We start from the raw sequence: 25,708 nt of genomic DNA on the forward strand, positions 1-25,708 counted from the left end.
GTCGCGTACCTTAGTTACACCCCCTCCCCTAGTGTAGACCAGGCCTAAGAAGTGCTTTTCTTTCAGTGTTTGAAAGCAGGAGTTAGAACTAAAAAAAAAAAAGCCATCAAAATTCTGGTAAAGTTAATTATGTCCCTTTTAAGGTAAGAATCTTTAAGCTGTGAATAGCTTTGGATCCAGAAGCAAGCCAGAAAGCAACTGTATTAATGCAAATTATCTAACTGATAAGGTAGAAGCCACTGAAACCTGGGCTGCCTATGAAACACATACAATAAAATATGGGGTAATTCCTCTATTTTGCCAGAAATCAACGAGGGTATTTGTATATTTTAAGCAATAATTGACTGCCCAGAAGGGGTAGACCTCTGTTTTTGTCTTTCAGATAATCAGAGAAAACTGACGCCAGCTGAACAGCATTTAACGTACCATGCATGTACTGGCACAATAGGAATTATGTTTTGTGTTCTATGTCCTGTCTTGTGGTGTTTGTCTCGTGGCCAGAATTCTTGTGTTGAATATTTTCATAGGATGGGCTAGTTTAAAAAAAAATCAAACAGAAGAATTAAAATGCAGATACTTGTTTTATTCAACTTGGAATACAAAGTGTTTGGATAAATCAGGAAAATGTGATATACTAAAGTCTAATACATTTCCTTAAGTAAGAAAAAGAAACTTCATTGGCCAGATTGTTAATTGAAAATTGTTCTTAAAATTTGCATACCAACAGTCTTTGGAAGCAAGGACATGTAAAGTTAACTCACTCCCCATATTGTACATGGGCTCATTCTGGCTACCTCAGATTTCTAGCCAGAGGGCTGGGGATGGCGGGAAGCTATTGGACTAGAGGTTATATTGAGTGAACGCCTCAAAGTGGGTGTGCTTGTTCTGGCTTGTTGCGCCAAAGCTCTGTAATAGTTATTTCAGTGGAAGGGTATATGTCGCATACATTGCATAATAAGACTAATGTACTGTATAACGGCAATGTTTATGTGTTCATGGTTGGGAAAAGGTGTATCAGTGAAGAGTGGAAGTTTCCTTTGTGGGTTAAAAGAAGCCAAGAAGGGGAGAAGGAAAAAGAACAGAATGAATTAACTGGAAAAAAAATAGCTAGCAAGCTCAGGCTAAAGATAAGACACTGGCCCCAGTCAAGGACACTGCTCACAGCTAAGACTTGACTGACAACCAAGAAGTGGGGGGGGGGCTTGAATGTGCCCAAACACCTATGAGATCTGCAAAACACTGCCAGGCACTAATGAAATGTGTTAGGTTTCTTTTCTCACAGGTAAAGAAGCGCTACCCAAAGACCCTAGCAGCCCTGCCACTCCTTGGAACCAGGAGACTGGATCTATGTAAAGGTCCACCAATGAAAGACTGCTTTGACTCCATGCTGAAAAGGCCCTTATTAAGTCCTGCTGACTACCAACATGGCTGTGAAGTGCCAAAGACTAACTGCCTGGACCCATGATTCACACTTCAAAAAAGACCCCTCCACCTCGGGAGGATTCTCCTACTGATGATTAGTCTCTTCCTTCTTCTAGCTCTGCTGTGCCTTCTGGACAGCAGGGAAAAAGGACAAGGTGAAGTGCTAGTAACCTCTCCCTTGTCCACAGACAGATCTACTGTGCCTTTGATTTTTTCTAGAAGAAGCAAAACCATTACAGGGTGATGTGCTGGTAACCTCTCCCCTGTAGGATGCTGAACCACGACTGTTTCGGGAAAGAAGAAGGAATACTCACTCCACTGCCATTGCCAAAGTCCAGGAATTCCTGACTAGAAAGGACATTAAGAACTGATCCTGGTGAAGAAAAAGACGGTTACTCACTGTTGTAACTGTTGTTCTTCAAGATGTGTTGCTCATATCCATTCCATGTAGGTGTGTGCGCGCCGTGTGCACGTTCGTCGGAGACTTTTTACCCTAGCAACTCAGTGGGTCGGCTGGGCGCCCCCTGGAGTGGCGCCATCATGGCCGCGGATATATACCCCAGCCGACCCACCCACTCCTCAGTTCCTTCCTGCCGGCTACTCCGACAGTGGGGAAGGAGGGTGGGTGTGGAATCGAGGCTTGAACGACTTACAAATTGGGCACTTAGCTGTTAAGTGCAACTCCCCCAGGCACTTCAAGCAGGAGGAATGTGGATCCCCCGTCGGCATCGGGCGATGACAAGCCGAGCACGGCTTGAATCCCGGGGAGCCGGGCATGAGCTCCGACCCCGGGCGGGGAAGGCCTAAGCCCAGAACCTGACTAACTAACTAAACTGTAACTAATCAACTAACACTAACTACTCTATCTAAATTAACAACTTAGAGAACGATATACACAATAAGAATAGAAAATTGAGAGAATGCTAGGGAGGTGGAGGTCAGCTACGCTGCACTCCACAGTTCCAAACGACCGACACAGGCGGTAAGAAGGAACTGAGGAGTGGGTGGGTCGGCTGGGGTATATATCCGCGGCCATGATGGCGCCACTCCAGGGGGCGCCCAGCCGACCCACTGAGTTGCTAGGGTAAAAAGTCTCCGACGAACGTGCACGTGGCGCTCACACACCTACATGGAATGGATATGAGCAAGCACTCGAAGAAGAACAAAGAATTATACACTGGCAGGAAGAAATGTGTGGGACCCCTGCTTGGGAATGTGGTATTGATTGGATTTTGGGGTTTATTCTACAGGCTGCGCCCTGTATTCTGGATAAATCCTTCAGCATGTATTGCCCTCCCTAATTGGATTTTTAAATGACAAGTACCAAAGGCACCTTGTTGCCACTGCCCCTGCCATCTCCTCCATTACACTATTACCCCTGTAATACATCCAAATACAGACAATGCCATATATCTGATAAAACCAATGGCCAAGGCCCTCAGACTTTAGTGATTTATTTAAAGATTGTTTGGAAAAAAATATGTTTAAAGTTCAGGATATCCCATATAAGCAAACAATTGAGTGGAGAATAAATGGATCAGTGGAAATAAAAATCTATGATCATTCGGAATGATCTTGAGCACCAGACTTGGCCCACTGCCCTTACAGACACATCAGGAACCATCTGATCTGTGGCCATGGAGACATACTTGGACGCTTTCTGGGTGGAAGTGTGGACATTCACAGTGCTCCTTCCAAGCATATGGACCGGTTAGGGGGGTGTGGGCTCCCACATATCGAATCTTGCCGGGTCCATGGGGAGGATGCATGTGGGACTGGATTATTCACCGAGACATCTGGGAGATTAGACCACCTAGTATACCTAACTGATTTATAGTCAGTGCCCCTAGAATAACACCTGACATTTTGGATACGAATAGGGAGTCAATGGACATTTCGGCTGTTAGAACCCCTACAGCTTCAGTGTATCCATAAACTGAAGCCAGGGGAAGTTGTCACTGTTCATGATAACGTTTGCTGGGAGGACAGAGGACAAGGAACTATCCTGACAGGACACCTACTTTTTCAAGCTAATGATAGCTGTGTGTATGTTAAAACCACCACATTGCAAGATATACATTTTAATCTCATTACCACTGCAGGCAATCATATTGTTTACTGGCCTGCAGATACAATTTTGTAAGTAGCCTTAGGTTCCAGATACTCTTTAATTGGACCAGTTTAGTACCTGAATGGTTTCAAGATTTGCTTTCGTTGTTACCAGAGGTTCAAAGAATCTCTGAAGTACAAGGGCAAATTCATGTTTCAAAATATATATCAAGTTGAAAAGTATGCCTTTCATACAGCTTATAGAGTGTCTATTTTATGTACTAAGTATGATGTATTGTGCTTTGTGACCAAAACTGTATAACAATCCCATCATATTATTGCTATGGAAATGTTATTGCTTGTATTGCTATTAGTTTAGGATTATGTTGTTGTAAAGGATGTACTAAAAGTAATACCTTTCATATCCATGCTAATTATGCATTGTCATTACATCCAATCAAAACCCCTAAGGTTGAAACATCTGATGTAAAATCTGAAATCCACGGCTTAATGCAAATAGAGGTTTGAAAATATTTGTTGTACTAGAAGTACAAAAGTGGGGAGTGTGGAAGTAGAGAAAGAACTGGCAGGGATTTGTAAGGGATCTTAATGAATGACAGTCTCTGTTAGCAAAAGTCAGACTAGCTGTAACCCTAATAACGCGAGATCTGTAGAAGCGAGGATTGTGTGAGGCAAGTGGAAAAGAACTGTGTGAGAAGTGGTTGCGACCTTGCATTGATAGCAAAATACGTAGACTGGCGTCTTCTAGAAGTGAGAAAAATAAGATAGCAGGATGATCTATGTATAAACAAAATGCAGCTGTTGCTTATTATTGTCCGTAACAAAAGTATAAATGCTGCTGTAATTGTTTACCTGTTGAGAGACCTGTCTAGGAAGGGGAGACCCTATGTCCTAGTGCACTCTCTCCCTGTTGTAGCTGCTAAACAGAATAAAGTATCTGACTCTGCTGCATCCAAACAAAAAAGCGAGAACTGAGTTTTTCTCTGACAGTACTATAAGAATTAATGTATGGTTTAATTATTTTGTGAGTTTTTTTTTTTAATAGCGAAAAGGAATGTTTTTTTTGGGATATTGGTAGAAACGCATTTGATCGATTGCTAGTGTTTGTACTGATGTTAAGGCAGGGACAGATTAGAATAATTTTTAAGATTGATTATGGTTATTTTTTTGGTTTAGAATAAGGGTACGTCTACACTACCCGGCAGGTAGTGATCCATCTATCAGGGATCTAGTGTAGATGTGATAAATCGATCCCCGATCGCTCTGCCGTCGACTCCTGTACTCCACCGCGGCGAGAGGCGGTAGTGGAGTCGACGGGAGAGTGGCGGCAGTTGACCCCACGCCGTGAGGACGCGAGGTAAGTTGACCTAAGATACATTGACATCAGCTCCACTATTCTCAAAGCTGAAGTTGTGTATCTTAGGTCGATCCCCGCAGTGTATAGGGGGGGAAGTGGTGGAATGGACAATATTTTCTCTCACATTTTGGTGGTGGATTGTTCAGTTTCATGGGTAATCAGAATAGAAGTCGCAACGGTAGAAGAAGAGGAGAAGATATGATGCATCCACTTAAAGTGTCTTTAGAAGATCTATATAATGGAAAAGTTATAATGTTTTTTTATATGTATTATAAATTAGACATTTCAGTTAAATATCAACGTTTTTGTTTCAAGGTTTAGTAAGTAAAAAATAGAATTTTGTATTGGGTTTACGTTAAGGAAATGAGAGGAATGTTAAAGGCTCAGGCCACAATGTGCACTGTTTTAATTACAAAATGTAGTAAGGTTTAATTTGTAATGCTTTTTTTTGCTTACTATAAAAATTGCTATATATTTTTTGAAGGTTTTTGTAAAAAAACTGTTTGTGTGAAGGCCACTGTTAACCAAAATTTTCTTATTTACTTTCTCCACACCTGTCGTGATTTTATAGACCTCTATCATATCCTCCCTTCGTCGTCTCTTTTCCAAGCTGAAAACGCCAGGGGTTTTAATCTCTTCTCATACGGAAGTTGTTCCATACCCCTATTCATTTTCATGACCTTCTCTGTACCTTTTCCAAATCCAATTTATCTTTTTGGAAATGGGGTGGCCACACCTGAGCACAGTATTCAAGATGTGGATGCACCATGGATTTATACAGCGGCAACATGATATCTTGTATCTTATCTATCCTTCCCTAATAATCCCCAATATTGTTACCTTTTCAGAGAACTATCCACAGTAACTCCAAGATCCCTTTCTGGAGTGGTAACAGCGAACTTAGACTCTGTCATTCAGTACATAGGGTTGGGATGTTGTTTCCCAATGTGCGTTACTTTGCATTTATCAACGCTAAATTTCATCTGCCATTTTCTTGCCCGGTTGTCCAGATTTCTGAGATCCCTTTGGATCTGCTTTGGACTAAAACTCTCCTGAGTAGTTTTGTATTGTCTGCACATTTTGTCACCTCCTTTTCCAGATAACTTATGGATATGCTGAACAGCGCAGGTCCAATACAGACCCCTGGGGGACCCCACTGTTCATCTCTCTCCATTCTGACAATTTAACATTTATTCCTGGTTTGTTTCCTCTCTTTTAACCAGATCCTGAGAGGACCTTCCTTCTTAATCCATGACAGTTTACTTTGCTTAAGAATTCTAGTAGATTGGCGAGGAATGATTTTCCTTTACAAAAGCCATGTTGACTCTTCCCCAACAAAATATGTTAATCTATGAGTCTGATAATTCTGTTTACTAGAGTTTCAACCAATTTGCCCGATATTGAAGTTAGGCTTACTGGCCTGTAATTGCTGGGATCGCTTCTGGAGCCTTTTTTTAAAAATTGGCATTGCATTAGCTATGCTCCAGTCATCTGGTACAGAAGCTGATTTCAGTGATAGCTTACATACCACAGTCAGCAGCTCTGCAATTTCACATTTGACTTCCTTCAGAACTCTTGGGTGAATCCCATCTGATCCTGTGGACTTACTGTAGTTTAATTTATAATTTTTCCCAAAACCTCTTCCAATGACACCTCAATCTGGGACAGTTCCTCACATTTGTCACCTAAAAAGAATGGCTCAGGTCTGGGAATCTCCCTCACAATCTCTGCAGGGAAGACTGACGCAAAGAATTAATTTAGTTTCTCCACAATGGCCTTATCATCCTTGAGTGCTGTTATAAGCAAGCATCCTATTTAGCAAGCGTCCTGCTTCTGGCGTGCTTCAAAATTTTGTTGTTGTTACTTTTTGAGTCTTCGGCTAGCTGCTCTGCAAATTCTTTTTTGGCCTGCCGGGTTATATTTTTACACGTGGCTGTGACGTTCTCTGATTAAACTATGACCATATAGGTCATTGTTGCAACCCCTGTTGTTAGAGCTTTGCAACCAATCTTCTACAAAATGGGGCATGGAAGATGTCTATGGAAAGGCTATGATTTGCTGAAGATGATTATGCTCTTAGCATGCATGTAGTTATGAATATTGGCTCTACCTGTATTTCAAACGTTTGCTCCTGGGGTAACACCCACGCGGTAGTTAGCCAGCGCATCCTGGAGGGACTATGCAAATTGCGTGGCCCATTAAAGGGGGGGGAGGGACAGCTCAGTGGTTTGCGCATTGGCCTGCTAAACCCAGGGTTGTGAGCTGACACCTTGAGGGGGCCATTTAGGGATTTGGGGCAAAAATCTATCTGGGGATTAGTCCTGCCTTGAGCACCCTATTCTTAATGGACTTTCCTGCCAGGACTAAGTGAGGTCAGGCATTGCCATGTGACTCCAAACTCCATCTTGGACCTGTAATTTTCCACTAGCTGTGCCGAGGGCTTTGTTTGAAGCCATGGGTTTCCCTCCACGTGGCAGAAGCTATAAAAGACCCTGGAAACACCTCCACCGTGTCTCTATCCTGCTCCACCCGCTTTCCTACTCAAACCTCTGGACTATGGACTTATACTGATGGGACTCAGGGACTGAGGACTGTCCAGTTATCTAGAAGCAGCCAGAGACTTATCAAGCCAGAAGTTTATTCCATCACTGCTACAAGTCTGAACCAAGAACATAAGAACGGCCGTACTGGGTCAGACCAAAGGTCCATCCAGCCCAGTATCCTGTCTACCGACAGTGGCCGATGCCAGGTGCCCCAGAGGGAGTGAACCTAACAGGCAATGATCAAGTGATCTCTCTCCTGCCATCCATCTCCATCCTCTGACAAACAGAGGCTAGGGACACCATTCCTTACCCATCCTGGCTAATAGCCATTAATGGACTTAACCTCCATGGATTTATCCAGTTCTCTTTTAAACCCTGTTATAGTCCTAGCCTTCACAACCTCCTCAGGCAAGGAGTTCCACAAGTTGACTGTGCGCTGTGTGAAGAACTTCCTTTTATTTGTTTTAAACCTGCTGCCCATTAATTTCATTTGGTGACCCCTAGTTCTTGTATTATGGGAATAAGTAAATAACTTTTCCTTATCCACTTTCTCCACATCACTCATGATTTTATAGACCTCTATCATATCCCCCCTTAGTCTCCTCTTTTCCAAGCTGAAGAGTCCTAGCCTCTTTAATCTCTCCTCATACAGGACCCGTTTCAAACCCCTAATCATTTTAGTTGCCCTTTTCTGAACCTTTTCTAGTGCTAGAATATCTTTTCTGAGATGAGGAGACCACATCTGTACGCAGTATTCGAGATGTGGGCGTACCATGGATTTATATAAGGGCAATAATATATTCTGTCTTATTCTCTATCCCTTTTTAATGATTCTTAACTCTCCTCTTTCTTTCTTTCTATAAACCTTTAGATTTTAGATCCTAAAGGATTAGCAGCAGCGTGATTTTGGGGTAAGATCTGATTTGACCCGGGTGTGTGGCTAGTCCTTTGGGATCAGAAGAACCTCTTATTTGCTGAAATTGGTTTTAAAGAACCACTCATTTCTAGTCTAGTGTTTTTTTTGGTGACACAAGGGACTGGAATTCCCAAGGAAACTGCTGTTCTGACTTCTTGTTAGCCAGTGGGGTGAAACGGAAGTTTACTTTTGTTGCTGGTCTGGTATCTCTCAGGGGAAAATAACCTCCTGTTTTGGGGTATCTCTGCCCTATTTCTCAGCAGTTTGTCCTGAATTTGGGTATTGTCAGTTGTGACCCACAAAGGCTCGGTTCCCGTGGCTTTCCACAGTTTCTGTTCCTTTCTATTTTCCTCAGTAGGATATTACTTCCTTTTTGCCTCTAACAGCTTCTTTTACTTCGTAGGTTAGACACGGCGGCACTTTCTTGGTTGCCTTACTAGGTTTTTTTTTTAAATTTAGGACACATACTTAATTTGGGCTTCCACTGTCATGTTTTTACGTTTCCATGCAGTTTGCAGGCATTTCTCTTTTGAGACCGTACCTTTTAATTTCTGGTAAACCAACGTCCTCGTGTGGGTGCCAGTCCCCTTTCTGAAATTAAATGCTACTATGGTGGGGTTCTTTGGTGTTTTCCCCCTTCCACAGGGATGTTGAATTTAATTATATTATGGGCGCTATTACCAAGTGGTCCAGCTACATTCACCTCTTGGACCAGATCCTTGGCTCCACCTAGGACTAAATCAAGGATTGCCTCTTCTCTGGTGGGTTCCAGGACTAGCTGCTCCAAGAAACAGTCATTTATGGTGTCAAGACACTTTCTCTCTGCATCCCAGCCTGAGGTGACATGGACCCACTCAACATGGGGATAGTTGAAATGTCCCATTACTGAGATTATTTTTACAGCCTCTCTAATCTCCCTGAGCATTTCATGGTCACTATCACCATCCTGGTCAACCAAAGAAGGGCTGGAAAGATGGACATAACTCAGGGACTGAATTTCCCCAAAATTCTTTCCCACGGGGTAGAGGGGATCAATTCTGCCTGTAAATCCCGTCCAAGCACTTAGGGGAAGGGAGGTGAAGGAGGGAGCTACTGCCAGGTGTCGCACAGGATAGGTAGAAAGTCACGAGTGACATCTCCCGGAGGATACATACCTGCTGGGGACAATCCTGAACTCAGGAGAACTCCCAAGGTCTCTGTCGGGAATCCCAGCTGTTTCCTTCAGCCACGGACAGATTTCAAATTGGCTGAATGATTCCTCCCTTGGGCAGGTACCGCTCAGGATCTCGCTTTCCTCTGAATCATGGAGATTTGGGACCCACGGGTCTTTGTCTTGTTGAGGCTGAGAGAGCTCATCAGGTGGGAAAACTGGAAACTCTGCACGGGAAAGGATATCAGGTGAGCTCAAGGGATTGCTCACAAATGTATTATTATTTTAACCCAAGGCCATTTTAACCTAGCAATATGCTGAGGCTAGCGCCACAGAGGCTCAAATGTGTAGGCCGTTCTGCTTAAAGAGGGACTGAACACACTCCATCTCTGCTGGGAAAACACCCTGCCATACAATCATCCTCACAGGGGAGTCCTTAAAACACTGAGACTGTAGCTCAATGGCCTAGCAGGTGAAGATTGTAGCCAGCAGGGAAACCACCTGCTTCTTTCCAAGAAAGAGAGGACAAGCGAAAAACAGTCACACAGAAGGTGGGAAGAGTTGGTGGGGTTCAGGGAGCTACTGCGTGTGATGCATTTTTCCTGCATTCTGCAGGAGCTCCTCTGGGGCGTTGTGCCCATCGAAACCACAATTTCTGGGCTAAGAGCAATATTTTACAGTGCTCTAATATCCACCGGCAGATGACGACTTGGTCTGCACTTTCGAACCTGGCAGCACACTTCGCTCGGTCACACGCTTACAGGGTACGAAGACTCACACCCTGAACCAAAAAACAAAAAAGATAGTCTAGGCTCAGGGAATTCACTTAGGGTTGCCAAGGGCTGCCGTGTGTCCTTCCAGAACGTGGACGGTGACTAATTGTAGAGCTCTGAAAACCAGGAAATGAAGCGTGAAAGTTCATACCATCCTGGCAACATCACCTTAACTCTGCCCTCTAACCCCTGACCATGGTGCAGTAAGGATGGTGCAAAGGTTACTGCGCTACCGAGGAAACGGGATTCGCCTTCTCTTGGGAGTCTTCAAGTCAAGACTGGATGCCTTTCTGGATGATGATTTAGTCTAACACAAGGTGTTCAACTCAATACAAAAGGTACAGCAGAAAACGCTACGGTCAGTGTTATACAGAAGGTCAGAGTAGACAACCGAATACTCCCTTTGGCCATAAAAATCTACAAATTTGTAACAGAGATGAGGAAGGACTAAGAGAACGTGCCACTGTTTGTGTTGTGTTCAGAGATGGGAATCCCAGCATTTATCCGCACGCCCTCTAGCGGCGTGCCCAGGTCCAGCTGTAACTGGATGATGGAGGGAGTCGTTGGAGCAGCTTGGCAGAGCTGTGACTGATATAAAGGGAGGGGCGTGGGATCCTTGAAGGAGCAAAGATGCCTCATTTCATTCCCGAGTGTTGCAGGTTGCAACACTAAAGGCGCACAAGGGTGTATTCTTGCCGTGCGCGTTGTCGGCACCCTGGGGGAAACATGTGCTGGCCCTCGAGAACGGTCATAGATGCAATGACTCGGAAGGAATCATTTGCAGGACGCTGGTGTGACGCAGGAGGGAGCGGGGCGGATTGACCTGGGAATGTCGTTTAGTTTTACAGGGACTGTCTGCACGGGGGATGGGAGAGCAGGGGAGAACTTTAGGTGAGGGACGGTACCTGAGCCAGGAAGGGGGGTGAGCAGGGAAGCTGGACAAAGGGGGAGAGCCGGCTGGAGGGGTTTTGGGTTTCAGTTTGGGGCTGGCTGGGAAGAGGCAGGAACCCCAAGTCTGGGGTCAGAGGGACCTGGCTGAGGGGTGCTGGTTGTACCTACAAGCCCTGTTCGGGACTGTGTTCCTATTGTCTAATAAACCACCTGTGTAACTGGCTGGCTGAGAGTCCCGGTGAATCAAAGGGAGTGGGGGTGCAGGGCCCTGACTCCCCCACACTCCGTGGCAGCTGGGATGGATCCCTTGGTGATTCCCTGCTCTGTTCATTCCCTCTGGGGCACCCGGCATTGACCAGTGCCGGCAGACAGGACATTGGGCTCGATGGACCTTTGGTCTGACCCAGCCTGGCTGTTCTTAACCCTCAGGGGCGAAGACGCGGTGATACTTTGCAGGTCTGAGATGGCTCGTGTGGTGTAGGCTCCACCTCTGCGGGCCCGGCCAGGGATCGGACGCTTCTGTTTGCTAGGCTGGACCTAAAGCCAAGTTTTGCCTCAGCCAGGAGAAGTTGTTCGACTTTGTGCTGTTCTCAAAGTGTTCTGCAGCAGGGGAGGGTCTCTGGTAGTGTGTGTGTGTCACTGGCATATTGGGGTGATGCTGAAACAGGACAGAGTAGAGGTGGCATTGTGGGGTAGCGTAAACCTTAACTCTGCATTTCCCCTTCCAAGAACCAAGGGGACAGGAACCCTTACCCAGCGAGGTCACATTCTCACAGTTCTCCTGCATGACATCCCAGTATAGGGCTCTCTGAGCGGGGTCCAGCAGAGCCCACTCTTCCCTGGTGAAATACACAGCCACCTCCTCGAAGGTCACCGGCCCCTGAAAGAGCGAGAGTCCAACACTCAGTATCTGCTGCCCCACTCACAGCCCCACTATTCCTGGGGGAGAGGAGCCCATCAAATGGATACAGTGTCAGGGGAGTCCCACCCACAACCCAACCTTCCTAAAAACTCAGCCCCAGATTTACCAAATCCCAGTAGGTCCATCACACCTTGTCCCCCTCCCTTTCTCCACCCCGTGCACGGCCTGCACCCTCCCACCCTTAAATCAAACTCCCACTTCCCGTGTCTTCCCTGTCCCTCTGGCTCGTACAGGAACCTCCCCCCCCCCCCCAGCCTGTCCTCAGCATCCCTACCTGAGCCAGGTCTGCTGCATCCATTTCCCTTCCCCGGGCAGGCTGGGAGAATCTGGAGGGACCCAGGAATGTTATTCTGCAGCCTGTCGGGGGGAGAAGGGTTATTTGGGGGGGGGGCGGGTTTCAGATCAGACTTTAGGTCATTTCACATCACAAGTCTCACTGGCGCTTTCTCTGCAGAGACGTTTTCGACTCCATCGCGGCAGTGCAGACCCATCCCCTTCCACCAGGGCTAAACCCACCGAGACCCTTTAAATCTGAGATGGTTCCCCAGGACAGAACATAAGAACGGCCACACTGGGTCAAACCAAAGTTCCATCTAGCCCAGTATCTGTCTACCGACTGGCCAGTGCCAGGTGCCTCAGAGGGAGTGAACCTAACAGACAATGATCAAGTGATCTCTCTCCTGCCATCCATCTCCACCCTCTGACGAACAGAGGCTAGGGACACCATTCCTTACCCATCCTGGCTAATAGCCATTAATGGACTTAACCTCCATGAATTTATCCAGTTCACTTTTAAACCCTGTTATAGTCATAGCCTTCACAACCTCCTCAGGTAAGGAGTTCCACAAGTTGACTGTGCGCTGCGTGAAAAAGAACTTCCTTTTATTTGTTTTAAACCTGCTGCCTATTAATTTCATTTGGTGACCCCTAGTTCTTGTATTATGGGAATAAGTAAATAACTTTTCCTTATCCACTTTCTCCACATCACTCATGATTTTATAGACTTCTATCATATCCCTCCTTAGTCTCCTCTTTTCCAAGCTGAAGAGTCCTAGCCTCTTTAATCTTTCCTCGTATGGGACCCTCTCCAAACCCCTAATCATTTTAGTTGCCATTTTCTGAACCTTTTCTAGTGCTAGAATATCTTTTTTGAGGTGAGGAGACCACATCTGTACACAGTATTCGAGATGTGGGCGTACCATGGATTTATATAAAGGGCAATAATATATTCTCAGCCTTATTCTCTATCCCCTTTTTAATGACTCCTAACATCCCGTTTGCTTTTTTGACCGCCTCTGCACACTGCGTGGACATCTTCAGAGAACTATCCACGATGACTCCAAGATCTTTTTCCTGACTCGTAGCTAAATTAGCCCCCATCATATTGTATGTATAGTTGGGGTTATTTTTCCCAATGTGCATTACTTTACATTTATCCACATTCAATTTCATTTGCCATTGCAATCACTTAGTTTTGGGAGACAGCAGAGGGGGAACCACGCAAAACCCGTCCGGTGCCGAGACAGGAACTGGATCTGAGCCTGTCGGCACATTCCCCCAGCGCAGGGGGACGGATTTCTTATCATCTTCAGCAAAGGAAATCTCACTTCCTGCACGTTTCACCCTCAGGGACACCCCTTCTCCGTTAGCCTCTTGAGACGCACACATGCACGTTCTATAGGATCGGCCTTGTTACGGGTTTTATTCTTATTCCTTGCTAACTGTCAGGGGTTTGCCAAAAGAAAAAAAACGGGGGGACCCCTTTTTTTGAAGTCAGTATGAAAAACGTGACCCCCCCCCTCCTCACGCCCGAGACTCTGCTGCCCACATCTGATCACTTCCACTCGCTCGTGGAAGCTCTCAGACGCCTCAGGGTCTGGAGATTATTGTCCTTGTTTCATCCTCTCTCACACCATTCAGGTGGTTGTTCCTTTCCCCAAAGGGAAACACACCCCTGAGATCCGGATTCGCTCTGAATCCGTCACACGTCACGGCAGGAGTGAGTCAGCCACGGGGGTCACCCGGCTTCACATTGTTCCACCATTTCCAGCTGCACATCGGGGCTGGAGGCTGCAATCCCCTGTCGCTAACATGGTTATGAGTCTGAAATCTCCCCACGGCCCGTCAGAGACAGACACGTACCTGTGTCGCTCCCCAGCTCCTGTCGCAGCGTCTCTAGGGGAAGGAGAAGATGGGAGAGGTGAGAATTCAGGCCCTCACATTCATGGAGAAACCCCCATTGCTTATTAATGGAACTGCTGTTAACGACGAGATGGTGACAGAGATCAGAGGCCGATAACGCAGCCGCTGCAGACAGAGCCAGCCCCACAGGGCTGCTCCATGGGGAAGGGCGACTCGCTGAGCTGGGCTGTGAGATAGAGCCCAGGATCAGTGACATCACTAGAGTCCCCGACTCCTTCCCAGGGTCAGGGTCGCTCTAACCAGAGGAGACGCCACCCCCAGACTCCAACTCACCTTTGAATCCCAGCAGCACCTCCTGCAGCAGGGCACTTTGCAGAGAGAAATCGCTGAGTCTCTTCTCCAGCTCCGCAAACGACGGCTCTGGCTTCCGAAACGTCCCGTCCTCCCTGCTGGAGAAAGGAGGGGTGAGAAATAGGCCTGAGCCCCAGACCCTGAGCCCAGCAACCCCCAAACTTCACGAAACCTGGATCTGAGCTTTGTAGCCTGAGATAGTCAATGTCAGGGTGAGTCACCCCAGCCCTGTGCTCCCCAGAGAGACGGGAAGTGGGGAGACACTAGAGCAAGGAACGGAGACATTATTCAGGGGCTTTCTCAGGGACGCTCTGGTTCTGTGGGGGGCAGAGCCACCCCCTACGCTGGGTTACTGCAGGAACAAGGGGCACCAGCACGGGGATTATGTGGAAAGGGAGGAGACACAGACCAAAGAGTGGGCAGGTCCTACATGCTGACAGTGGCCACAGACAGAGCCCAGGGCTCCAGCAGGGAATGAACATGGGCCCTTTAATGCCAAAACCCCCCAACCCTTCAGCTGAAGCAGTAACCCTGGGGCATCCAGCTCATTTGGCAGAGAGGGCCACAGTGCCCTGTCCATTACGGCCAGTGGCCAGGGCATCAGGTTAGGACTCTGTGCCTTGCTCCATTCACAGCAGAACACCCACTGCTCTCCATGGGACACCCACGTACAAAGAACAAGGGGAGAATCTGCCCTTTGTATGGGAAATAAATTTTAGTTCTTAGTATTTTGCCAAGTCTTTGTCTGTCACGTTCAGTGCCACTCAGGAGGAAAACAGCCCCCTCCTGGACACCCCTGTAGGGCCATGCTGGTTCTTCCCTGTGTTTCCCTGCCTTTCCCACCCTCCTTTCTCCATTTCTCTCTCGCTTCCTTGTTGTTGTCTCTCCTCTGTTCTTCCCTCCCTACAGCAACCCCCTATTCCCACCCCACAAAGGTTTCACTCCCGCCCTCTCCCCGTTCCACCGGCTTGAGTGATCAGCCAGGGAACGTTTAATGTTCACATCAAAGTGCTGCCATTTCCATTGACACCCCGATGACATTAACAGGGGACAGGAGAGTTCTCGCTCTCAGAGCTGTGGCTTCAGGCTGCTGGCAGCCCCAGCAAGGCAACATTGTCTCCTTTTACACTGGGGAGGTGCTGAGGGCCAGCAACTCACTTTAACAAAGGCGAAAGCTGAGATTCTGCACCCTCTGAGTACGTGACGCGGCCACGTCAGTCCAGGAGACAGGCCTGGTCTGTCCCATCGGCCCTGGGTCTAGCAGCCCTGCTGTGACCTCATGAGCGACCAGACAGTAACCGGCTTGTCTCCTACCCGAGTCAGCCACTAGGGGAGACAGAATCACACGCTCCCAGGGCAGGGGGCAGCTTCCTACTCAGTGCAGTTATCAAACCTAGCGGCCCATGAGGGGGAGCGAAATGGAGCCCAGGACTTACCTGCCCCCAGTGCTCCCAGCACCCTAAAAAAGAGAGAGAGAGGAGACCGTCAGGGGGAGTGTCCCTGGGCGGGGAGGCCTCCTGCTCTGCAGGGGTCACCATTGAGGCCTCGGGCAGTAGGGGAATTTCAGGTTTCCATTCCCAGAGCTGCTGCCCCCCTACCAGCCCCAGCAATCCCTGCGGGCAGGTCCCACTGTGGAAATCTTCTCCCCGGGCACTTTACAGGCAGAAGATATTTCTCTGCATTGAGAATCAAATTCCCCCCAGTGCTGAGAGACCCAGAAGGCCCCTGGTCCCACTAAACCCATTAACCTGCAGTGACAGGGGCCTTAGGCCTGGCTCGGGACCTCAGCATGGTGGGGGAGGGGATTTCACCCTCCAAGTGCAAATGCAGAGACATTTCCAGGAGAGAAGGTCTTGGGGCTGCAGCATCCAGGACTCTCAGGGCCCATCCCTGGCACCGCTGCCAGACTCACTGGGTGACCTTGGGCAGGGCTCTTGTTCTCCCTCTGCCTCACTTTCCCCATTTGTCCCATAGGGATAATGCCCCTGACCCCACTCTGCAAAGAGCTTTGGGGTCTAGAGCTCAGACGCGCCTAGAGAAACGCTGCGTATGATCATTGCAATGACAGCCTGACCTGCAGGGGTTGGCTCAGCGGCTGCTGCCCCTTCTCTCCTCCCCTCTCGCTGAGCAGAGAAATCTCCCAGGACAGGCTGCAGACGCCCTCATCCCTTCTCTGGACAATGGCTCTCTCTAGCTCCTCCAGCCGGGACAGCAGCCGCTGCTCCTGCTCCTCCAGAAACCCTCGCAGCTCCTGCCACTCCCAGACGATCTTCTGCCTCTCGGCTGCCGTCTGTTTCTGCAACAAGGAGAGGGCGGCTCAGTAACAGGGGAACAGAGAACATAAGAACAGCCAGACTGGATCAGACCAAAGGCCCATCTAGCCCGGTATCCTGTCTTCTGACAGTGGCCAATGCCAGGTGCCCCAGAGGGAATGAACAGAACAGGGCATCAAGTGATTTCATCCCCTGTTGCCCATTCCCAGATTCTGGCAAACAGAGGCTAGGGACACCATCCCACTCATCCTGGCTAATAGCCACTGATGGACCTGTCCTCCATGCACTTCTCTAGTTCTTTTTAGAACCCTGTTAGTGTCTTGACCTTCACAGCATCCCCTGGCAAGGGGTTCCACAGGTTGACTGTGTGTTGTGTGAAGAAATACTTCCTTTTATTTGTTTTAAACCTGCTGCCTGTTCATTTTACTGGGTTACCCCTAGTTCTTGTGTTATGAGGAGGAAATAACACTTCCTTATTTACTTTCGCCACACAAGTCATGATTTTATAGACCTCTACCATATCCCCCCTTAGTCGTCTCTTCTCCAAGGTGAACAGTCTCAGGCTTTGTCTACACTGGCACTTCTCTCCTGCCAACAAAGAGCAGCTACACTGCGCGCCTGGCAGCAGAACGGCTATAGCGGCACAGTCGTGTGGCTAAAAGCTGCGGCGTGTAGCCATAGCCTCAGTCTTATTAATCTCGCCTCATGCAGAAGCTGTTCCATATCCTTCATCATTTTTGCTGACCTTCCCTGAACCTTTTCAAATTCCAATATATCTTTTTTGAGATGGGGCGACCAGATCTGTACACAGTATTCAAGATGTGGACATACCATGGATTTATATAGAGGCAATAGGATATTTTCTGTTTTACTCTCTATCCCTTTCCTAATGATTCCCAAAATTCTGTTTGCTTTTTTGACTGCTGCTGCAGATTCAGTGGATGTTTCCAGAGAACTAGCCACAGTGACTCCAAAATCTCTTTCTTGAGCGGTAACAGCTAATTTAGACCTCATCATTTTCTGTGCATTTGATATTATCTTTTCCAATATGCACTATTTTGCATTTATCAACATTGAAATTCATCTGCTCCATAACAGGAGAAAATCATAAATGCACCTGGGGGCGGGTGGCAGAGTTATTTACCAGAACACAAGAGCTCTTGCAGTGGGGGATGGGAAGTTCATTTATCCCGGGAAGGGAGACGGGATCAGGAGCGGGGTGAGCTGTACATCACCTCCAGGAGGGACACTTCTCCCCAAAACCTCATCAACGTGCACTGAGCCAAATCCTCCACCTCTGCAGCCCACATTTCATCTCCTTCCTCCCCATCCCCCCAGGAGCTAGAAAGGATCCCTGGTCACTGTGACATCCAGGCAGCCTGTGGGCAGGGGCTCTGGGCTAACACAGACTGACCCTCTCCTGCCCAGCAGCCTCCTGCGTCCTAAGGGCATCACGTTACCCCCGTGTCTGACCCTGCAGGCTCCCTGGGCTCCAGCGGGGATGGATCCCTGGCTGAGGCTGGCAGGGTGGACCCTGCACTCACCAGGTCATTCTTATGCCAGGCAAACCTAAGTGGCAGGGGGCTCTGGGCACCTACCAGCAGCTCCTCGCTCTGCCGCTCCTCCTCGGCTTTGGCTGCTTCTCTCTCTTTTCCCAGAGGGGCCAGATGCTTTTGTGGGGCCTCCTGGAAGAAGTAGGGGAAGGAGGGTTAGAAACTGCTGCAAACCTCCCAGCTGCCAGATTTCAGGGCCCGTCCTGCCCTGCAGACGCCAGTGCAGGGTCCCTGGGACTCAGACTGAGAGGAGCTGGTGAAACAGGGAGCAGCTTTTCCAGAGGAAACGCAGGGCCCCAGGCTGCAGGGACAGGGGTGCAGCCCAACCCCCAGCTCCCCGGGGCCTCACCCACATCCCAAGCAGCCAACTTCAGACAGTCCCCCACTTTCCCCAGCGCCAGCCCCCAAAGCTCCCGCAGGGCCAGATCTGAACACGGAGCCCCCCAAACATCCCCCAGCCCTGACCCCCCAGTGCACCCCAAACTCCCAGCTCCCAGCAGCCCCACAGCCCCAACCCCAGCCGCTCCCCAGCCCTGACCCCAGCGCACTCCCAGCTCCCACAGCCCCATCCCCAGCAGCTCTCCCCAAGCCCTCACCCCAGCGCACTCCCAGCTCCCACAGCCCCATCCCCAGCCGCTCCGCACCAGCCCTGACCCCCAGCGCACTCCCAGCTCCCCATCCCCAGCCCTGACCCCAGCACACCCCAAACTCCCAGCTCCCCACAGCCCCATCCCCAGCTGCTCCCCAGCGCACCCCAAACTCCCAGCTCCCCAGCCCCATTCCCGGCCGCTACCCCTCCAGCCCTGACCCCAAACTCCCAGCTCCCCCAACCCCAACCGCTCCCCACAGCCCTGACCCCAGCGCACTCCCAGCTCCCACAGCCCCATCCAGAGCCGCTCCCCGCCAGGCTCTGACACCCCAGATCCGACCCCGGGCCCAGCCTGGGCCTGAGCTCTGAGCCGAGCCGCGCTCCGCCCCTCCTGCAGCTCCCGGCCCAGCCTCTCCCGGGCTCCGCCCCGGCCCCGTCCGAGACACTCGCCCCGCAGCCCCGCTCCGGCCGCGGGGAGCTCCGGGACCCCCCCCGGGCAGGGGGCGAACCAGGCAGCCGGGCCCGCCCCGGTGGCAGCGTGTCCGCCCCACGCGTGTCCCCAGACCCACCGCGCTGCCCCGCGGGCTGCAGGGCTGGAGCAGCCCCCACGCCGCGCTCCCGGCCCCGGCCATGGCCCCGCTGCTGCACAAAGGGGCGGGGGCCGGCGGGGGGGGGGCAGGAAGGGGCGGCTCCTCCCCGGGCCTGGCCCCGCCCCCGGGCCCCACGCAGGGGGGTGGGACACGCGGGGACCCGCCTCAGCCCGGAGGGGGCAGGAGGGGGCCGGGGCTCCCCAGGGGAAAAGCGGGGGCGGGGCTGGTGCTGCTGAACCATCAGACTCCGGAGCCCCCGGCTGAGAAGGCAGCGAGCATGTGTCCGTTCAGCGCTGGGGGTGGGACCCAGCACGTGTCAATCACCTGCCTCTAAAGCGTCTAAATCCCCTGGGCACAGCTCGCCAGGGCACAGCTTGGGAGCTGCACTGGGAATCCATCCTGCAGGAAATCCCTTCCCCCCTCTGCTAGTTTGTGTTTTGTTACAGCCCTGGAGATAATCCCGCTGCCTGCACGTGTTCTGCAGAGAACAGAGGGGCAAATTCTCTCCCTGTTCCCCCTTCCACAGCCATTAAAGGACGGAATAAACCCCCAGCAGCGCCCTGCCCCACAGAGTCCCCCCCTGTAAGGAGAGAGATGTGCCTTGACTGGGGCTTCAGCTCAGCGTCACCAGGTTTATATAACTTTTGGTGATGCCCAGAACTGGTCCAAGTCTTGTCCGTCCTTCCTCACCCCGCCCCCAAAGCTGTTGGAGGGAGTTTGGGTACATGAGGTGCAGGCTCTGGGCTGGGCGGGGGGTGGGGGTGCTGGGGAGGCGGGGGGTGGACCCTGGGAGGGAGTTTGGATGTGGGCTCTGGGCTGGGGCAGGGAGTTGCGGGGCAGGGGGGCAGTGCTGGGCTCTGGGAGGGAGTTTGGGTGTGGGCGGGGTGTGGGATCTGGGCTGTGGCAGAGGGTTAGGGTGTGGCACCTATCTTGGGCAGCTCCCGAAAGTGACCCACACCCCCCATCTGGCAGCAACTCCTACATGGAGGAGGCCCGGGGGGCATGGGTCTCCTGGCACCACTGCCCGCTGGCACCACCCCTTCAGCTCCCATTGCCGCAGTTACAATGGCAGAGTTGGCACTTGGGGTGCGGGCAGCGTGCGAGAGACACACCCCACGGGGGCTGCAGGGATGTGCCATATGCTTCTGGGAGTGGTGCGCCGTGCGGAGCGAGGGTGGGCAGGAATCCACTTTAGTCCTGCTGTGCTGCCGGTAGTGGTGGCAGGAGCCCCCGGGTCCTTTCAAATCGCCCGGGGCCAGCTGCTCAGGCTTTCTGACTTCCTGATGGGGAAGCAAAGGGAAGGCACATGTGCCCCTCATGAGCAGTTCTGGGGAGTCTTTTTGGGGCTCCTGAAGTAGGCAGCAGAGAGGTGCAGCCCCACCACCAAGTCTGTTTCACTGGAGGAGAGTGGGGGCTGCAGGGTGATCTCCCACCTCCGTGCATCCAGCAGCCTGTGCTCCCCCCTGCAGTGCTGGAGCCTCCACATTTATTTATTGACAAATACAATTTGCAGAATTTTAAAATATTGTGCACAGAATTTTTTTGGTGCAGAATCTCCTCAGGAGTGAGACTGACTCAGGGAACCTCCTTGGATTGTCACTGCTTGGTTAACCACTCAGCCACCACACCAATGCACAGAGAGTCCCAACCCCCACTGCTATGTGGGGCTGGAGGCTGAGGTCGGGTCATCCACATTCAGACTGTGCGCTCCCCCCACTACAAACCGCTGCTGATTTCCCAATTAGGACATTAGCTGTTACCGATAAGGTTTGTCTGTGTTGTGTTTTTTTTATCTCATTGTTAGGTGTAAGAAGTATAAACTGTTCAATATGTTCAATTAGTTGGTTAATAAGATGTTTATGAAGTAAATCACTGGCTTTAAAATAAGATCCAATCTGGAGCATATGAACTATTGACCCCTGGACTCCATCTCTGAGAGGGGACTTGTTTACCATCAGGGGACAGGCTCAAACCAGTCCAAACCGGTTTTCCCCGCCAAAACCAGCCCTCAGCGTTCCATCTCCTCAGCACTTTTCCTGCCACAGAAGTGATATAAGGACGTGCTCAGCGCCTGCGCGGGGCCGCCCCCCCCAGCGACGGCCCGTCCACGGTCGGGTCTTCCCAGCGCTCCCGAGCCGGAGAGCGACGAGCCCCCTGGGTCCCGCCGTGAGACTGAGGCACAGGAGGCCTGTCACCCCCATTCCTGCCGTCCTGCATTCCTGGTGTCCAGCCTCCCACGGAGCCCCCGGGGAGTGAGAGACCCCGGGAGGGGCACTGGGGCTGGGCAGGAAAGTGACTCTGCCCCGGGGAACCTGGGAGAAGCCTCAGAGCTGCCTCATCCCCAGTGGGATTTGGGGGGCAGAGACTGGGGCCTGGCGGGGGGGATCCCCTGTGGTGTGGGGGGAGATGGGGGGTGTCAGGCAGGGAGGGGAGAAGCTGGAGTTGTAGGGGGGGGAAGGTCAGTGGGACGCGGGCGGGCGAAGGGGGGAGGGGGGTTAATTGGCTCCTGTCCCTGTTTGTGCCACTTGCCTCTCGCCCCCGATACAAATTCTCTCTAGTTCTGCCCTTTTTCTCTCTGTGTCTCACACGGGCTATAAAATCTGGGGCGATTCCCCCCCTTTCCCCTCCAATGATCAGCTCTCCCGTCTCCCCCGATTTCCCCCGTTCTCCCCATGAGTCTCAAACGTCAGTTTAAAATCTTCTCTAGTGAGGGGCATTTTCCCACCCATTTCATCTGCAGCGATTTGTCCTTGTTTAAGTGGGAAATTGTTGCCCTGAGTCATTCCCCAGCACATGGCTGCCCCTGGAGTGGGGGTGGGATGGCTCAGTGGTTGGAGCACTGGCCTGCTAAACCCAGGGCTGGGAGCTGACTCCTTGCGGGGGCCATCAGTTGCCAGTCACCCACCCGTCCCCCACTGCTGCCCCCTTCCTTTATCCAGGGACCTTTCAGCTCCCCCTCCCTTGCCCTTTCAATCAGCTCCTCAAAGGGCTTCCTGCTGCCCATGGGAATGGTGGGGGTGGGGGAACCATTACTTTGTGTTTATGTATTGGACAGTCGTATAAAATCCAGTCCAACAGTCCCACTTTTCCACTAGTTCGTTAACAGCAATATAAAATCCCCTCAGATCTTGGTGTTTTTCTCTCATGTTATCAAATACGCAGTTTGTGACACATTTTCCTTGCAAATCTCAAAGGTTCATATAAAATAACCTAAATGTTTGCCCCACTTCTCTCTAGTTGTCTATTTCTAATTGAATATGCCCTGAGATTTCCCCCTGTCTCTCTAATTATAAAATACCAAGAAAATCTCAGATTTACACCTTTTCTCAGATTCTTGAACCTGGATATAAAATGTTTGCAAATGTTGCCCATTTCCTCTTTATTCATTTATCAAATATTGATGTGAAACACTCATATTTTACCTCCTATCAACAACTGATATAAAATCCCTCTGAATTTCCACTTTCCTCTCTCTAATTTGCAAAATGGATCCAAAATCTCTCAGATTTCCACCCTTTCTCTTTCATTTCTGAACGTTGCTCTCAAAGCTCAGCTTTTGCCTTTTTCTATGTCATTATCAAATGTCAGTTAAAAATCCTCTCAGGTTTGGGGCTGTTCCCCGTGTTTTTAAATCCCACCAACTTCTTCCTTCGAGGGAACCTGTTGCCCTGAGTTCTTCTCCATCCTGGAGGTCGCAGGGGCTTAAATTGCCCAGAGATCATCTTTCCCTTCTCCTTTGCGAATCATTTGTTCCCTCCTTTATCTCTGTTAAAATGTTTGCTGAAGAAAGAGACTAGCCAGATATTTAATACACATCAAAGCCAGAGGCCTCCCCCTGTTTGGGGATCAGTGGTTCCCAGCTATTAATGGGAGATTTGGCTGGACCCTTTTATTTTCTCCAGCTGGCATGGGATGAAGAGGTCACTCTGAGTGCAGTGTGGGTCCAGAAGTATCCCAAACCCCATGACAAATGGCCTCTGTGAGGGGCTGCTTCCCGCAGTGCTAAGATGCAGCCACCTCTGGGGTGGATCCATGGTGGCCATTATTTGCTAGTGACAGGGCATGGAAATTTCTTATCTATTTTGTCCCTCCAGGCCTTCCATTCTCCTGTTAAAGAAGCATCCCCCAGGGCTTCCTCTGCCTGTGTGATTGGCCAGCAGGGGGCGGTGGTCACTTTTTATCCACTTCTCAGGCACTGTGAGGTAACAGTGTGGCTGGGTGGGGGTGGGGCTGGGGCTGGGTGGGGAGGTAGCAGCTGAAGGGGGATTGTGGTAGGGGGAGGCCTCTGGGTGGCTGGGCAGGGGGTACCCTAGTTAGGTTGGTGGGTTCTGGAGATTTGGGGTTTCAGGGGGTGGTTGTGATGTGCCCAGCCCTGAGGCTGTGGGTCCTGGAGGTGGGTATCGCTGGGGGCCTGTTGGCTGCAGAACAGCCGGGGTGGGCGTCTCTTGGGGAGGCGGGACAGGGGGTTAGAGGGAGCCTGGTGCTGTGCCAGGGGCTCTGTCTGGGCTTCCCCCGCAGACTCCTGGGATCGCTGCCGTGCCCAGTGCACAGAGTGTGTGTGGGAGAATCCCCGGCGCTAGGCCAGGGGGTGCCCCTGTAAAGCATCAGGGGATCCCGCAGGGGGGAGGAGGGGGTGCCAGGCAAAGGGCAGGGCAGATCCTGCTGGAGGGCAGGGGGGGAGGGGTCCTAGGCAGGCAGTGAGGGACTGAGTTCCCAGTGGGGGTCCCTTTTGGGGAGTCTCTGGCTTCTGGGGTCTCTTGGGGTGAGGGGGAAAACCCTTTGGGATTCCCAACCTGGCAGTGACGGTCTGGTGGGGGTTCTCTGGCTGGTGAGGCTCTGAGGGGTATCTGAGATCTCTGGCTACGGACTCTGGGGGCTGGGTCCCAGGGAGTATCTGGGGGGCGGGGGCTGACTGGGGCTCTGGGGGCCGCTCCCGACCTCGCTTCTTCTCCCTAATTAGCTTATGCCAGAATCCTGGCTCCAAGCACTGCCTGACATTCCCCGGCCAGGCCCAGTCACTGTGAGGTGAAATCACAGATTTTTGCTCTTCTCCCCTCTTGAAAACTTCAGGAACTTCCAGTTCCATTCTCCTAGATTGTCCAGTCCTTGTACTGGATCTGGGGGTGAGGGAGGTGGGAAGGGGGTCAGCACTGCCGCGCAATGGTCTCTTCCACAGCGTTCTGGACTCATTCTTTCTGAACTCTGGTTTCATTGAGACCATTGTTAATCCAGAGTCACTGTATGGAAAGACAAGGAGTGACTCCAGATGGACAGTAGGGCAAATGAGATTACCAATTCTCCCTGTGAGGAGGGGCTCTCATTAGCTGCTCTCCCCAGAGAGCTAAAGGAGGGAAGCTGCTCAAACACTCTGTCCCTCTCTGCTCAGGATACTGGGGTTCAGCTTCCTGGGTCAGACGCTGCAGCCTCCATTGTGATCTGGGAGACCAAGCTTAGCAGCTGCTGCTCCCCCAGAGGGGTTCTGTGCTGGGAAGTGACCTGAATTAAAGTTGCTTCTCTGCCCGGCCCAGGGGATGACTTTCTCCAGCTGGTCCTAGCCTCCTAGGGCAGCCCTGGGCCCTGTTAATACTAAATTCTGAGCCAAGTCTCCAGGTAACTGAAAGACCTCAGGGAAAGTCTTTGGGTCTGGCAAGAAAGTGACTCTGCACAAACAGCCCCTCCCTATTTCTCCTCCCATTAGCAATTGCCAGGAGAAAATCCAGCCCTGGGAGAGCAAAGCCCCCAGGAATGGGACTTTCCCAGCCAGAGGGGCAGGGAGAGAGGACAGGGGAAGGAGAGACTGAAAGGGGCAGTGGGAGAAATGAGGGGGGAGAGATTTCCACCCAGACACATGTATTGCTGCATCCCTGGGCAGAACCACTTTCCAGTGAACAAAACAAGGATCAGACAGAGGAAAAGCCAGTTCCTGACTCCATATTCCCCCTGCTGGGGTGTGGCTGCCGTGGGGTCAGTGTCTGAGGGAATCCCCCACAGTGACTCCTTTGGTTCTGCTCTTTTCTAGCCTTGTGTTCACAGACTTTGTTAGGGGGTAAGGGGAGGGAGAAGGGAGGTTAAAAATGTGTCTGGGCTTAGCCTGGCAGGAGGGGCCAGGTCTACATTGTAATAAACAGATTTAGCATTTCCCAGCATGGCAGGATCTAGGGTGTCT

At 50.9% G+C, this 25,708-nt stretch overlaps 1 protein-coding gene across 1 annotated transcript; it reads right to left on the reverse strand.

Annotated features, from left to right (window-relative positions):
* Positions 1-1,592: 1,592 nt before the first annotated feature.
* LOC120381924 (zinc finger protein 641-like) lies at positions 1,593-11,927 on the reverse strand. Its single transcript, XM_039500086.1, has 3 exons — positions 11,876-11,927; positions 9,463-9,685; positions 1,593-1,795 (listed from the first exon to the last, which is right to left on the reverse strand). The coding sequence occupies exons 1-3, from the start codon at positions 11,907-11,909 to the stop codon at positions 1,783-1,785; spliced, it is 270 nt and encodes an 89-aa protein (XP_039356020.1). The 5' UTR covers positions 11,910-11,927; the 3' UTR covers positions 1,593-1,782.
* Positions 11,928-25,708: the final 13,781 nt, after the last annotated feature.

The sequence above is a fragment of the Mauremys reevesii genome, linkage group 14 (genome assembly GCF_016161935.1).
Source record: "Mauremys reevesii isolate NIE-2019 linkage group 14, ASM1616193v1, whole genome shotgun sequence".
Lineage (NCBI taxonomy): Eukaryota > Metazoa > Chordata > Testudines > Geoemydidae > Mauremys > Mauremys reevesii.

What these genes read in the sequence shown, in the direction of transcription:
- LOC120381924 (XM_039500086.1), bottom strand. Translation starts at nt 11,909, where the DNA reads ATGCAGGAGAACTGTGAGAATGTGACCTCGCTGG. An exon ending in TGAGAATGTGACCTCGCTGG is followed by an intron (nt 9,686 to 11,875) that starts GTAAGGGTTCCT and finishes TTTCCCGTGCAG; the next exon opens with AGTTTCCAGTTTTCCCACCT.